The sequence below is a fragment of the Notothenia coriiceps genome, unplaced genomic scaffold (assembly GCF_000735185.1).
Source record: "Notothenia coriiceps isolate Sejong01 unplaced genomic scaffold, NC01 NC01_scaffold00037250, whole genome shotgun sequence".
In the NCBI taxonomy this organism is placed as follows: Eukaryota; Metazoa; Chordata; class Actinopteri; order Perciformes; family Nototheniidae; genus Notothenia; species Notothenia coriiceps.
In genome coordinates, this window is record NW_011369951.1 from 9,931,857 (window position 1) to 9,947,495 (window position 15,639).

At 41.5% G+C, this 15,639-nt stretch overlaps 1 protein-coding gene across 1 annotated transcript in view; it reads left to right on the plus strand.

Moving 5' to 3' along the window:
- Positions 1-15,639, plus strand: part of LOC104967272 (vacuolar protein sorting-associated protein 13B-like) — a 71,198-nt gene that overhangs the window by 5,555 nt on the left and 50,004 nt on the right. Inside the window, exons 2-3 of the mRNA XM_010796687.1 lie at positions 7,576-7,710; positions 8,182-8,361. Of these exons, the coding sequence (XP_010794989.1) occupies positions 7,576-7,710; positions 8,182-8,361 (315 nt within the window). The remainder of the gene's footprint in view (positions 1-7,575; positions 7,711-8,181; positions 8,362-15,639) is intronic.

Below are 15,639 nucleotides of genomic sequence, written 5' to 3' on the forward strand. Positions count from 1 at the left end.
AGATAATCACTGGTACGCTGTGCATTTAATGTTGTCTGGTCCCAGAAGCAACCCATCTATACCCAGATAGCCCTTTTGCAATGTTCCACAATGAAAGAAGAAGAAAGGACAGGAGCGTTTTTTCATGGTTTGTGGTTGTCACACATGTCAGTAAAGAGATGGGAAGCTTAATGAAAACCCTAAGAAGTCTGTTTTAGCCTGGCCAGGGCCCTCACTCAAGTATCCATACTTCTTGGAAGAGGTAACGTATTGGTTTAAGAGACATTTCTGCCTGTCTACTTGTCTGCTTCACGGATTGACATCAGGGTAGGAAGAAAGCAGGAGGGATAAAGAAAGAAAGAGGGCTTTTCATCCATATGCAACCTTATTTCCGACATTAAAAAGGTTGTTTCAGCATCAGAGAACCGATAAATAAATCTTGGATGGAACTTGAGACGGTTCTTGTCAATGAAAACTTCAATGAGCTATAGACGGCCCTCGCTCCACTCCTGGCAGATTGTGATGATGTTTTAAGTCAATCCAGACTCAGGCCTTCCTCCTTTCGTTTGTCTTCCTGAAGCTGCTCTTTCTATGTTGCTCACTTCAGTCCAGAGCTAATGAGAAAAGCAAGTGGAATGCAAAACAGAAGTTGGTTAGTTTGTGTTGTCCACCAATTAGTCACTACATGGTTAGTAATGTATTTGAACACAAAGTTCTTGAGGTCTGTCACAAACAACCAAATGGTTGATTCCCCTTTCATTGTTCCCCTTTTCCTCTCTCCATCTGCTAGCTTAAAGGATGATATTTTCATCTGCCATATGACTGGCTGTGTCCATGTCTAAACTGGGGGTAATAACATAGTAATTAAAGTGTAATAAAATAGTAATATTGGTGAAATTATGTTATGTTGGTGTAATAACAGTGTAACATGAGTTACACATTTGTGTAGGGGAGAGTTTCTGTAGATTTAAGCTCTCGTCATTAAGGGTTGGAACATTCAAGTCCCGACTTTACCCATTATAAGAGTGAAGGGTACATTTAAAGGTTAATTAATATCTCTAGACAACAAATAAAATGATATCATCGTATGAGGAAAGCATCAGTAAAACCTTAAATCACTATCCTTCTAAATAAAAGGATAGTGATTCTAGACAATCCTTTATTTTCTTTAAAAAGTGAATAATGGTTTGAATATGACCAATAATCATAATAGATGCATTACATAAAGCAGTGCATAATAAATGATTAAAAAGAACATTTCAATAAATAAGTAATTTAGCAGCTTAATAACTGGCTAACATGTTTAAAAAGGTTCACACACACTTAGCAAAGAGCACTGCAGAGACATGAAGCAAAATGCACTGTAAGTAGAATGAGGTTAAAAGCCCCCACAACAGACTTCTCTGAATATTACCAAACCCCGAATCAATAACAGCCCCAAATACATATTTTTGTATTTATGTAATCTGGTAGTGTCTGCAGAGCTGTGCCATCTAAGGGTAGTGACTAGTGCCGACTGAGCACATAGCTCCATGTCACAAGGCCATACATTTGCCAGACATTTCCTCTGTGACTCGCATTGAAGTGTCTCAGCAGCACCAAAACCCCAGTCACGTCTTGGCTACCACCACGCACGCACGCACGCACGCACGCACGCACGCACACACACACACACACACACACACACCAGCCCCTGCAAAGACAGCATTATTAATAAACAATAACTTGCTACTTAGTTACTCTTAAATACTGTTCCATAAGGGAAATACGAGAGGGAGAGAACGTCTGATAAAGAGCAAGTGTGAGTTGTTGAGTCAGAGGGGGGGAGTGATACAGAGGGGCTGCTTTACAGTCATTAGCTGCGGTCTGGAGTTTGGAACATCTATCTCATGGTGGAACCACACTGACATTCCGTCCTGGCTGCTACTTCAAAGTCAGAGTGCCCCTGTTTCCTAACTAAATGTGTCAGGGCAGCATTACTGTAGGGATATGCGATATTGAGAGGCAGGCCCTCTCATCCAGAACTGTGTTTTAATGGCCTATCTGACCACGGACTAATCATCTCCTTACAAGCGGCATTGTGGGAATCGTCTGTGTCACAGCGCATGTTTCTGTTCACTCTACGCATATCTGTCTCCCCTCTTTTACTCTCATTCTTCTCACTTGGTCTATAACTTTTCGTTCAGCTTTCCTCTGCATCCCTCCCCCCATCTCCCAAACCCAACTGGCCCATTAGTGTTGGCCAAATTGCTTCCGCATGAAGATTTGTTAATTGTGGTAATTCGGTGGCAGAGAGAACCAATGTTTGAAAGTGCAGAGAACATGTGTCACTGCTTCAGTGGGCAGACGGAAAGGGAGCATCACCTGGGGGGGGGGCTAATCATGGAAATTAGACTACCAGCCTCTGCTGCTACGAGCACTTACTTACGAGCACTTACGACATCACTGTCGTACTACCACCACTGGTATAAGCTGTGTGTGTGTGTTCCACACAACTCTATTGGGAGGGTTTCTATGTCAACATCTTGCGCCTGTGTGTGGGTGCTACATAATCGAATGTCATGAGAGTATTTTTTACATTGTATTAGTTAGTCTGTTTTATTAGCAATGGAAAATTCCACAGTAAATGACAATTAGCAATTGTTATTGTAGCTGAAATGTATGTAAAGTGATTACTCAGCACAAGACACAAGCCCTGCTCAGTCAAGAGCCATGCAGGCTGAATTATTGCTTTTGTCAGTACAATGTAGAAAGTACACACGTAAAATGACACTTTTACCACAATGTTACAAACAAACAAAGGGGGAAAAGGGGCATAGAGGACCAAATGCAGCGGAGGGCAGTGGGTTGGATTCAAACATGGGCTGTTGCAGCAAAGTTTTAGTTTTAGGGCACTAACTAACTACTACTGGCTCACCTTGTCTGTCTTCCTGTCCCACTCTCTGCGCATGTGTCTCTCTTTTTGCTGTTTGCTAGTACTGGGCAAGGTGCCAGAAGACCTCCTGCTCCTACTTACTGCTTCTACTTCAGCCCTTCCTGACTAAGGAGAGACACTTATTGTTTCTGCATCAGCACTTAATGGCTCAGTTGGCTGCTTTTGGTCTACCCAACTTGTCTATGTCTACCTCATTTTCTGTCAGCCCCCTGGCTGCTGTGGGCCCATTGCCAGACTTAGAGCTTTTAGTACTTTAGATTTTCTTTCCTTCTCTGTCTGACTACTTGCCCATTAGAGTTTGGTGATATTGTACCTGCTCTTGTGAGCTAATCACCATCACACATAAACACCTAATGCAATAATACTTGGCAGGGCCAGGAGAAATCTTCACTCATTACTTTAATGTAATTGCATTGAATGCAGATTAGTAAATTGAACATACATATATTTCACACCAAGATAAATACTCCTGCCTTACCCTTCTCTGTCAAACCACAATTCAGTGTTCCTGTGTGAATGTTGAGTTATTGGCTTAAAGAAACCCCTTTCCATAGCATTAGAATCAAAATTGCATACTATTTCTAAGGTATTATCACACATGTTTTTTAAATGTAGGCTAAAACAAACACTTTACTTCTTGTTTTAAAATGTAACTTGGCCTGGTCTAGGGTTATGAGCAGACAATGTTCCCATACCATTCCTCAAAGCAGCAAGAGCAGGACATGTTGGAATGTGTAAAACATGGCACGTCTGCAGATGTCTTGCACACTTACACACACACAGACACTGGGACATGTGCACGTTAACTACTGAGGTATGTAGAGAGCAAAAAAGCAGCCTTCACATCCCATATTGCCCTCTACATCTGTGCTTTCTCTTTTGTATCTATTCTTTCATTATGTTTCTCCATATCCCTCAGTAGTTCTTAACTGACTTTCCATCCCTTCTTCCATTCGTATTTTTTTCTCTCTCCTTCACCTTCAGGATGGTAAATCCAGCTGCCCACTGTTGCCCTCACAGTGTTTGATGGAGTGCTGTAGTCTCTGGCCCCTAGCTGTGTGTTAATGCACTACTTGCACCTGCCCTTGCTGGAGTAATAGCACCACACACGTTCACAAACTCACTCATTCACTCACACAATGTCTGGCTGTAATACACACACTAATGCGTCTTACATACATAATCCAAAGTGGATACCACTGTTAAATCGACAAACTACCAACCATTGTGTTTTTCTTCTTCCTGTGTACCCTACTTTTTATAGTCTTGACAGCTGGACAAAACATTGTCCAGACCCCCCCCCACCCACAAAAAACCTCCATGCAGCAGGTGCACTCTGCCCTTTAGGACATCTACTTAAGCAATGTTAGATAGTGATTCCCCTAGTTTCACTTATCAAAGAGTTAATAGAGAAGAGGGAATGGCCCCTGTTGTGCTCCAGATTAGCTTGCACTTCGAACATCTCTAACTTTTCCAGAAAGAGCGGAGACTCATGGGAACAGTAAGTCTGAGTGGAGGCCTACTCATCCCTGCTGCAATCATACTGTATTTAGTACTCTAATGCAAAAGGCCAAATGGTCACTGGATCTGGAATTCCTATAATGCTTCGCTCTATCTACAGGGGTCATGTTGAGACACAGTCAATAGTGTGTGTGTGTGTGTGTGTGTGTGTGTGTGTGTGTGTGTGTGTGTGTGTGTGTGTGTGTGTGTGTGTGTGTGTGTGTGTGTGTGTGTGTGTGTGTGTAATTAATTGAACAGGGACAGTGCACATTAATCAACATTTCTGTAAATGTGCCAGAGTTAGCCCAGAGGCTATTTTTCATCTTTTCAAATTTGATAAAAACCGATACAAAAACACAACAAAAAAAAACTTACAAATTTAGCAAAGCAAGAGTGGAACAGACAGACACACACTTTACCAATTAACAGAACATGAATCTGTGAATTGAACACAATCTGTTCACCTGCATGTTAGTGAAGCAATCAACATTGGCCCCTCTGTTGTTTCCCCGACTCAGACTGCAAGGAATCTAGGTGTGACCCTAGATAACAAACTGTCCTTCACTGCAAACATCGCTGCTACAACCCGCTGCTGCAGATACACGCTTTACAACATCAGGACGATACGTCCCCAGCTGACCCAGAAAGCGACGCAGGTTCTGGTCCAGGCTTTCGTCATCTCACGCCTAGACTACTGCAACTCCCTCCTGGCTGGTCTGCCTGCATGTGCCATCCGACCTCTGCAGCTCATCCATAATGCAGCGGCTCGTCTGGTCTTCAACCTTCCTAAATTCTCCCACACCACGCCGGTCCTCCGCTCCCTTCACTGGCCTCCGGTAACTGCTAGAATCCACTTCAAGACAATGGTACTTGCGTACCATGCTGCGAATGGATCTGGCCCTTCCTACATCCAGGACATGGTTAAACTGTACACCCCAGCAGTGATCCGCTCTTTGCATTTCAGTCAATCAGTCTTCTGCATGTTGCTACCCCGCATTCTGCGTGTAGGGGGACCATGTTCCGTTCTTTAGGCATGTATATAAACTACGTGGTTTTTGCTATCCTGGCTTCCTAATATGTTTAATTGGGATATGATGGCTCCCCATTGATATCATGGACTGTCATGGACTCCACTTCGAGCGATAGAACTATTATCAAAGCACTTGTATACTAATAAAGGACTGGCTTATCTAAAGCCAGTTGAGTAGCACTTGAAATGTTTTAGCTCTATGAAACCTGATGTACTTATATGATTCTGTTTTCTTCAAGTTTGTACTTTGTTGGTCGAACGCACTTATTGTAAGTTGCTTTGGATAAAAGCGTCAGCTAAATGCAATGTAATGTAATGTAATGAAGTGGCAGGCAGGGAGACAGAGAGAGGTATTTACCCTCCATATCTTCCATTTGATAGCTACCTCTCAGACAGAAGGTGAAGAGGTTGCTGGGTAATTTGTCTCTGAGAGGGAGAAAAGGCAAGTCAGTAGTTGTTGTTTTTAGCACTTTCCAGTAATTGTGTAGTTTGATTGTGCTGTGTATGTGAATCCTGTGTGTATCAACACTGTCTGCTGTTTACATTGAACATCCGTTGAACTTTTAGAGGTGGAAATGAACAACTACAAATACAAATAATATAGCTAATTTCTAAAACAATCTACCCAAATAATCTTTGTTCATGCCCAGTACATACAGTATCTGTTTACATCTGTGCCCACTGCTCCTAGTACTAGACTCCTGGTATTAGGATGGGTTAAAGCAGAGAACAAATGTCACTGTGTGTGCTGTGTGCTCTGCATGTGTGACCATTAAAGAGGGTTTCATCCCTCCCAATTCTATTCTATTCTATCTATATATTGTTACAAAACCTTCACTAAGTTATAGACTCAGTGCCATGGACACTTGTAGGGAATGAAGTGCTATCACTGTAAGAGGGAATCATTCTGAGAAGTGGAGCCTTATTGGAACAGGTGATGTAAGAATTGAATGTGACTCCCTGGGACAGTTCCAGCTCCCTGGAAGAATGTAGCATGTGATGGATGGATCCTCTTCTCCTCTCTCAACAGCCTGTTTGGCACACAACTCCCTCAACTCCTCAGTATCTTAAAGCAAGCCAGCTATTCCTCCCTCCTTCTCTTGTTGTGTTTGAAATAGCCTCTCACCATAGGAATATCATTGACATGTCATAATGGCGAGTTTGTAATCCCCCCACTCCGTTTCATTTTGGAAAAATGGCAGACGGAAGATTCTTCCATGTGCTACCATTAAAAAAAAAAAAAAAAAAAAAAAAAAAAAAAAAAAAGAGAAAAAAGCAAGAAAATAAATCGTATAGTGAAAAGCATTTGAGTCTCCTGTGATGTAATGCTGGTGTTAGGTGTGTTGTAGTTGACACTAAGCTGGATACTGGCGTTACTGTGTTGGACGTTATTTTGGAAAGATATTCCCTTTATATTGGCCTAATACTCATGCTCCTAATAGTCTGCTATTTAACTAAACATGTCATTCAACTTTGTAGATTTTCTGGCATCTTGTGAAACATTTAAACCAAGAAGTTGACAATTATATGCACATCTCTTTTATTTTCTTCCTGGGCACCAAATGGTTGTTATGAGCTTTAAATGTTATCACAGGAAGCTTGCTAAATCCAGAAGGATACAAATACAGATAAAATGTGCCTCACAGATGAATACATATATAGAAATACTTTTCAATAAATAGTATAATATACTGTATATGTATATATAATATATAAATACGACTGACATAGATAAAAAAACCTCATGTGCAGATAATAGTGTATCATACAGTTTAGTAAAATGTATTGTTGAGATGGTGGCTTTAGGGCAAAGTTCACTGTTTAACAACATTTTAAGGCTTACTATAATATATAGATGCACTTTTATTTGACTTATTTGTATGGAGTCACACCAACAGGTTAACGTTGGAAACAGAGGGCATCACTAGCCAGAGTTTAGATATATGCGACAAACTCAGTGTGTTGGTTATATCTGTGTTCAAGAGCACCTGGTTTCTCAGAACCTTTGGAAACACTGAGAGGGAAAGAAAGGGGTCAAGACCAATTAAAGGCCAATCAAGTGTTTAACGAAGCCACAGCAGCAGTGTTTAAACCTGCCGGACTGCACTTCATTTTTTTATTTTTTTATTAGGTGTGAAGTCTCCGGGCCCGTCACCGACTCTCGAGGGCTCGGTCCAAAACCTGGAGCTGAAGTTCTGCAGCCGTGCGACGGTGAAATGCGCCTCGGGAACCGTGGGAGCTGTAAAAGTGTGCGCCAGGACCCCAGGTGTGTGCAGCTGTGCCCTGTTAAAACTTTACTGCCTGTGTAGGAGGGAGAGCGACTAGACTATTATTTTACTTTCTTTAGCTTATACTTTTATACACTTCACTCTGTCTCTCTCCCTCTCTTTCTCCCGCTCAATCTTTATCTTGATTTCTTTCCAGCTTTGTGATTCAGTTGCTGTTTTCTCCTGAGGCGCTGTCATTGGTCTCTGGCCATGTCTTTAACAGCAAGGATGTTATTGGAGCTAGTGTCATAGCACAGAGTTCACAAGGTCAAACTGAACACATGATGTCAGGCAGATTATAAGATCTATTGCAGCTGTCAATATAGAAATAAGACGGGAAAAAAGCATGTGCAGTTAATTGTCTTGTTTCAAAATTAACATCTGCAGGTGATGTATGCAAATATTGTACACATAGTGTTTTTTCAACATATGCATAATATATGAATTTGCCTTTAATGCTTCACTCTTAGGTTCAGGAGAGGGGGTTAAGGAAAAGCTGGTTCCTCTGGTTCAGGGCCCGTCTGACACCAAAGAACTCCATATGAGCCGCTGGCTGAATGAGATCCGCAAGCCTGAATCTTTGTTGGCTCCTGACCTTCTGGTGTTTTCTGTCCAAGTCCCACAGCAAGGAGGCGATTGCAGGAACTCAGGTAGAAGCTTTGTAATGTTGCAACTCTCTCTTTCGAATGCATCTGTCATTGTACATGCTCTGTAGTGCATTTTCTTACTCAGCATGTGTGTTTTGGAAATCAGAAATCACCATTGCACACTGATATTTTAGTTTTTAAACTCATTTTCTGGTCGTGGTTTTATTGTTTGGACTGGTCCCAGGCTCTAGTAGTCCATATTCCATCTCAATTATTGGTCATCTAATGCAAGAGTCTCAGTTTGTTTAGGTTTTCAGATTTTCCTTCCTCCTATAATGTCACGCAATGCCCCCTTTCAGTTATTTGTTTGGTAAAGCCGATAAGTGTTTTCCACGCCAGTATCCTTGAGGCAGAGTTGGCATGCCGGCGTCTCTTTACAGGCAGCAGGAGTTTTCTAAATATCAGTTAGTCTCTTTCAGCGCGGGGCAGGTTAACAACAACTAACACTCCAGGATTGCTGCTGCAGGCCGCACTGATGTCAGGTTGCAGTTCTTGATTGCACCCTAAAACCACAGATTATATTTCTGGTTTCGGTTTGAGAGTGTGTTGGTGCATGCATGTGTGTTTAGAGAAAGGGTGTGGGATTATTTATTAGCTCTTCCAAAAGACTCAAAATACAATTCAGATTCCAAAGCTCAAAGTGCTGTTGTGCGTCATTAAGTGAGTTTGTTATTAAATGCCTAAAACTCAATGCATCTCATTCATACAGCTTGGTCTCCAGTGTTCTCTCAAACCTTTCCTACCCATCTACCCCAAAAGCTGCAAGGGGTGGTTCTACCCTTTATAGATTTACAGACACAATTAAGAGACCACTCCAAATTGTTCTTAAATCTCAATCTCTCCATGTATGGCAGCCATTCTATTCCAGTATCTGTTGAATTCCAACACAGATAAATGTTGTCAGAGTTGAGAAATGTCAACTGCACTCCTTCTCATTATTGCCTCAATACTCTCCTTTTTTTTCTTTTTCTGGCTTTAATGTTCCGTATTTCTCGCTTGCTTTTTTCTTATTATCTCTATCTCTCCTTTTGGTTCATTTTAATCTCAAATCTAGAAAAAAATCTGTTTTCCATTGGCCATTTTGGCATACTTTCATCTGTATTCATTTTGTTCCCTGAAAGTCTAATGAGACATTCATTTTTATTGGCTATACAAAGGAATGAATAAAAGCAAGTTGAATATGAACTTTATTGTATTTTGAACTCTATTTTAAACCACACTTTCTGCCAGAAGTATATATTTTATCTGAGATGTCCCTACAGTCAGCAGTAACAGCAGTAACAGTTAAATAATAACAATTCCAACCGAGCATTTCTCTGTGCATGTGTAATTTGTGTTAAAGATGCTGTTGAAGAACAGTTTTTTCCAAACGCAGTGTGTGTTCAGAGGCATTTGTGGGTGCCTACTTATATGTCTGTGTTTTGTATGGTTGTGGGGATTACATCAAAGCCTTTGGTCAGTTCGCATGTGCCGTGTCCCCGCTGTCGTCCAGAGGGTGACTGAGAGCCTGTTAGAGCGGTGTTAATGGACTGATGGTTGCAACGCCTCATTTAGTCAGACATGGAAAGGTGGAGTTAGCACCACTCTAAATTTGCTCCCATAGGACCGACTCAGAGGCTAAACATTTTGTGATCATGACATTGTTGGAGCGCTTGGCCTTGGCATCAAACACATTTTATTCATCCCATGTGGCTCTGTTGATTCCATTTAGCAAATTCTTAAAGCGTGACTATTACACATTGAGCGTAGGAGGGGGCTAAGGAAGTAAGAGAACGGCTAACTATTTACACCATAGACATGCTGAAAAGATTAAGATGTAATGAGCCACAATCAACTTTCGTATTTTATTTTGATTTTGATTAGTTGCTTCTGGTTTTTGTATAGATGCAATAGTAATGTGGGATCTGTCCACCCAATTCTCAAAGAAAAACATTTGTTTAAGAAAGGGGGAGCTAGCTGGTAATTGTCATCAAGCAACCAACATAGTCACTGAAGTGTTTGAATATTCTGTAAATACTCACATGCCATGGTGCTTTCACAGACATATGCATTTGTTTCATGTTTTGGTGAATGTGATGGACTGCAGTTGAATATTAGTCTAGAGAAGCGTTGTCTTCAGTGTTTCCCCACTGGTCATGTATGTGTGATCTCAGTGTTGGAAAATGCCATCCTTTTCCTTATGTATCCTTTGATTCATCCAAGAAGCCATTTCATCCATGTCTTGCATTTCCCCATTTTGAAGAACCAGGAATGCCCAAATCTCTGCGGCCACCTCTGATATACTATTTGGTCACCATCTCAACTCAAGTCTAGTTCTGTCTTATACTGTTTTGACCTCTGTCTTTAACACACTTGACTGCCTGAAATATTTTAAACAAACCCACAAACAAGTTTCCCCTGAACTAAAGTAATCAAGTACACATGTTTTAATCTTCTTTCTATCTCTCTCACAGCAAAGTGAATTCATCAAGGAGATACGTTACTTTTAAATATGGCCAGCGACATCTGTTTTCCGTCTAATTATTTACCAGCAAAATCTCAATTCCAGTTTACTGAAGGTTGGATGGCAAAGGATGGCGGTTGGAAGGAGTCCCTATACACTTGTAGAACTCCAGACCCAGACGGATGTGTTTCCATTAACCAGAGTTGAGGTTGGAACATTATAAACAATTAAACAATTACAGTCATGGGTTTTAACGCAGAAGATCTAAGCAAATCTGCTTTGAAATAGTCTTTTATAGATCCAAAGGCCTATAGCCATTTCATATCTTGCCGTTAACTCTTTAAACATTAACAACTTGACAGTCCCAGACGCTCTTCCCCTCTTTAGTTCCAGATATACCCACCAACAAAACTATTTTTTGGCATTGGAAGTGTACTACGATAGCCAATAATTATCCCCTTTTTCTTTTTCATTTTCTCTCCTTTTACAACAACCAAACATGATTCATGCTGGTGCTCTGCTCTGACACAAAGAATAATGAGAAATCAATGCCATTATTAAGTATCCTGAAAGTAAACTATAGTGAGGGATGGGGATGAAAGCCAGGCAGCAGTGGGAGGAGTATGGCTGGAGGAGGTCAGGGGTGAGGGAGTTTGAGTCACGGTGGCAGGCCGCAGGTTGGCAGGCTGCCTGAGAAGGGCACAGCTCAGTGTTCCACTTGCAGGGCCAGCTGAGAGCCAGGGACAGGTCATCCTTCACTAGCACACACTGATGCTGTATTCATTAAGGCTAGTAGATCTATTCATGAGTTGTACACTTTATCAGAGTAGAGAGGAGATGTATGGACCTCCAATGCTACACTGCTACAACTATAAAGACAGCCTGATCTGTTAGATCCCCGTCAGTGGCTGGCTGTTCTGGGGCCTGTCTCTGCTGATGGATGGGAAAGACTAAGCAGTGTGAGAGAGGCGAGGGCTGGAGGGCGTGTGAGGAGCTGGGGTTTATGCTGAACCTCAAGGCGAGCGGCAGCCTGCAGGTGTTCCCCCCCCCCACTATCCACCACCCTGACGTGCACCAGAGGGGGAGGGCTAGGGTCGGGTGGGCTTTATGATCACAGAGAAGACAAAATGCGAGAGAGAGTGAGGGATAGCATGTGTTTTCCCCTGGCACGCCAGCAGCTGCGAGACAATGATTTATGCTTTTCTCAGAACTCTGGGATCTCAAAATGTTACATTTAATCAAGCATACTGAGAGCAGAGCAAATGTTAAAGATGTTCCTTATAAAGCCCTCCAGTTTTTATCTCTTTACCATTCTGTGGGAGTAGTGGGAATAGGGAAACAAAGTTATCTTTCATCTTAATTTAAACATATCGGAAGGAATTATAAAAGCTACATGGAATTAACCCTTGGAGAATTCCCTCCTGTACACTTATATTAACAATATGTAGATCCCTTATAGCTAAAACAACGTTTTCTTGAACACTGAACTACCTTTTAGTACTGTAACAACATCTTTCTACAGTTGTAAAAGTAAACTGATTATTTCTATTGATAATAGAAATCACAAATGCACACATTCATTAGTACAGATTATTTTTAAATAGTATTAACATTTGCTGAATTGCTATTTATATCTATTTGCATCTTTACTGATAAGGTGTTTTTTAGAACGTGTGCATGCATGTGTGTTTGTGTGTGTGTACAGTATTTGTGTCCACAGCAGTCAGAAGCAGCTGGGATCCTACACAATCTGGCCTGTACTAAAGACTAATGACAGCAGGTGGGTATGAAGCGCCACCTGACTTTGATCTGAGCATTTCAAACAAACACACATGCATGCACTACACTCACTGAGTAGCACCCACGTGCACAGGCATGCATACACGTAGAAACATTTGCCAAACATGATCTCTTTGCCTCCCCTCTGAAACCGTGGCCATTGAATGGGTTGAACCGACACCGTAGCTGGGGTGTGAATTTTGGGATCTCCCTTGGTAGCCTCCTCCATTTTAATCTTTCAAAGGCCTGCCATACTTTCATATGTCCATCTATCATGCTCTTTCCCCTCCTTTGCATGTGTTCACTCACTCCATTGAGTGTTAAATCAACAGTCTGGCTTTGTCTCAGGCAGCAGCGTGATGGCTTTAAGCTGTTGGTCTGAATTTCCTCAGGCTGATAGACCTACACTAGACAAAATGGTTCTAATAATAGATTCATTTTACATCCCTGTGAGAATGCACAAAAGAACATTTCTTTAGCTAGCTTTCTTAGTAACGTGGCTTTCTGTGAAGCTGTCGGGAACCGAAATTACTTAAAAGAAAATAAGAGTCTATATATATACACAGTATGTGGTACAAAGGCTCCAGGTTTTGCAGCATACCCAATACAATGGTCCCACACTCAATTTAGATTTCATTCAGGTAATGAAATTGGACCATAAGAGGTTGTTTCAGCTGTTTATTTGTTTAACAACTTTGTAACTTCCTGAACAATCTGTTTAATCTTCAAGGCAGCCGCCCTCATCATGTCTTGTCAGTCAGTGTGTGTTAAGCAGAGCAGGTAATGTGGAGATTAGACCCAAGGGAACCCACTCAGAGCTTGGTACTGAGGTCAATCATGGCCCATTACTGGAGCTGTTCGTCTGTGAAGTGTCGGGCTACTTAGGCCACTCTCACAGTGCTTAAATCCTTGCTGGAGTGTGAGGCTGAGGGACAGGGATCGGGTACAAAGGGATAAGGGCTGAGGCTAGAGATGGGGTTGGGTTGGAGTGTGACTGGGGCTAAAGCTGCTGTTCAGGCTAGCCTCCACCCCTACATGATATCACAGCTTCCATGCGGCCATTTAGCATGGGCCGTTCTAAAAACTTTTCTCAATATCATTCAATTGATCTAAGTTAAAGATTTAAAATAGTCATAGCTTGAGGTTTGTGCTTGGTCTGGTAAATAGATTAAAGCAAATTGCGCATCAATGATTGGCTATAGCTGCGGTAAAACCAGAATACCCCAGAAAGAACATTCATTATGATTAGCAAACAGTCAACACTTCATAAGCAACACCAGACACATTTAATGTAAAAGTGAATTATTTGATAAATGATAAATGTATATCCAATCACAGGTGTTAATAATAAAGCAATGATGTTTAGTAATTCTCCATCTAGGACAGGTCTGATGATGCAGAAAGCAAAGACTAACCACAGTTTAGGGAAACAAAGTAGTTAAGCTACAGCCTTTCCTGGTGTGAGCTGTCAGTGTCGGGCATCAGGGTGCTGTGTGAGTGAGACAGATAGACTAGAGATTTAGCATTTTAGTATCAAAAGAGGTAATTCTGGGTCACTGCTGTTTCACTTGTAAAAGCTGCCGTCTAGGTCGGGCAGAGTCAGAGGCAAATGAGCGAGATGTTTTTTTACTCTATGAAAGTGTTGAGGATATGAGCTCATCCGTTTCATTTAAATGACCTCTGTAAAGACCTAAGGGCCTTGGCTGTTATCAAATGGGCTGTTTACAAATACCAAATATGTGTCAAACCTTGTAGCCAATTAAAAAACAAAACAATTAAAAAATGTGTTTCCACATACAATTTCAATTTAGCACAGCTGGTGACAGAATAGCTGCACTGCAACGATAAGTAGCATCTTAATTCATTTTGAGTTTTGTTTTTCGTAACTTTTTAGGCAACACCTAAAGGAATTTAATTTATATAGCCTTCTCTGCATTTCTCCTTTTATTCTTTGTGGGGATGAGCGAGATGCGTGCCCTGTTACTCAGCAGCTGGAAAATATAATCTAGCTTGTCAGCTACTGGGCGTATTGTAATTCCCAGGGCACCCTGATTCATTTCCCACTAAGGTGCAATTCATTTGTAATGTTTGTCAGCTAGACTTTTTGTGAAGAGACTAACACAAGACCCCCCCCCCCAAGTTTTATACACTCCCATCATTTTAAATTCCCATGTGACTGCAGAGTTACAATGACTAATTACAAGTTAAGCTCTCTAGAGAGAAAGAGGCAGCGAGAGAGTGAGAGCACAAAGTACTCTGCCAGCTGTATCCTTTAAGATCCACATTAGTAATAAGAGATGTTTCACATCGTGTTTCATGTTGTGTGTGCTGTTAATGGAAGAAAAAATGCTGTCTGTTTGCTAAAGTGGACAGTGGTAATCCTGGGTTTACTGTGTAGCATATGAGCTGTTTACACGTTATCCTGAGTAGGGCAGAGGTGCAGAAGCTCAATTAAGTTAAGTAACTTTATGTAATTGAAGGTTGTCACTGGATCAAAGTTCACACAGCACATCAAAGCCATTGGCTCCCCGGATTGCATAATCAGGGTTCTGGGGTTTTATTCTCACAATTTAGAGAGGATAATGTCCAGAGTGACTGCAGGGGGCCAGGTCTTTGTCTTCAGTGATACACTGTATCGTAATCGGTTTAATATAGTTGAGCCAGTTCAACCTATCACAATAAACTTTGTATTTTCTTTCTTATTTTCCCATAACAATTATTTAGGTTAGTAAAGTAGCAGTGTAGATGTTATTTGCTTTAAATTGACATTGTCGGACATGATGTTTTAAGCTTCATGATAAACTGTACAGATGTGCTGATGCAACTTGCTGTGGTTTAGCAGTTGCCCTGTGATAGAGAATTTCCTTTTCCCATGCCTTTTCATAGTTGCTGACAGAGACAAAAATGTATTTGTGTTGGCTCCCTGTTCACGTCTCTTAAGTTTATCAGTGTCTGTCTAAAGGCCCTGACACACCAGGCCGAAATCGGCCGTTTTTGTTAGTCGGACGACGAAGCGTGCCCTGTCGCCCAAACTCAATTTGGTGTGTCCCGCACCATCG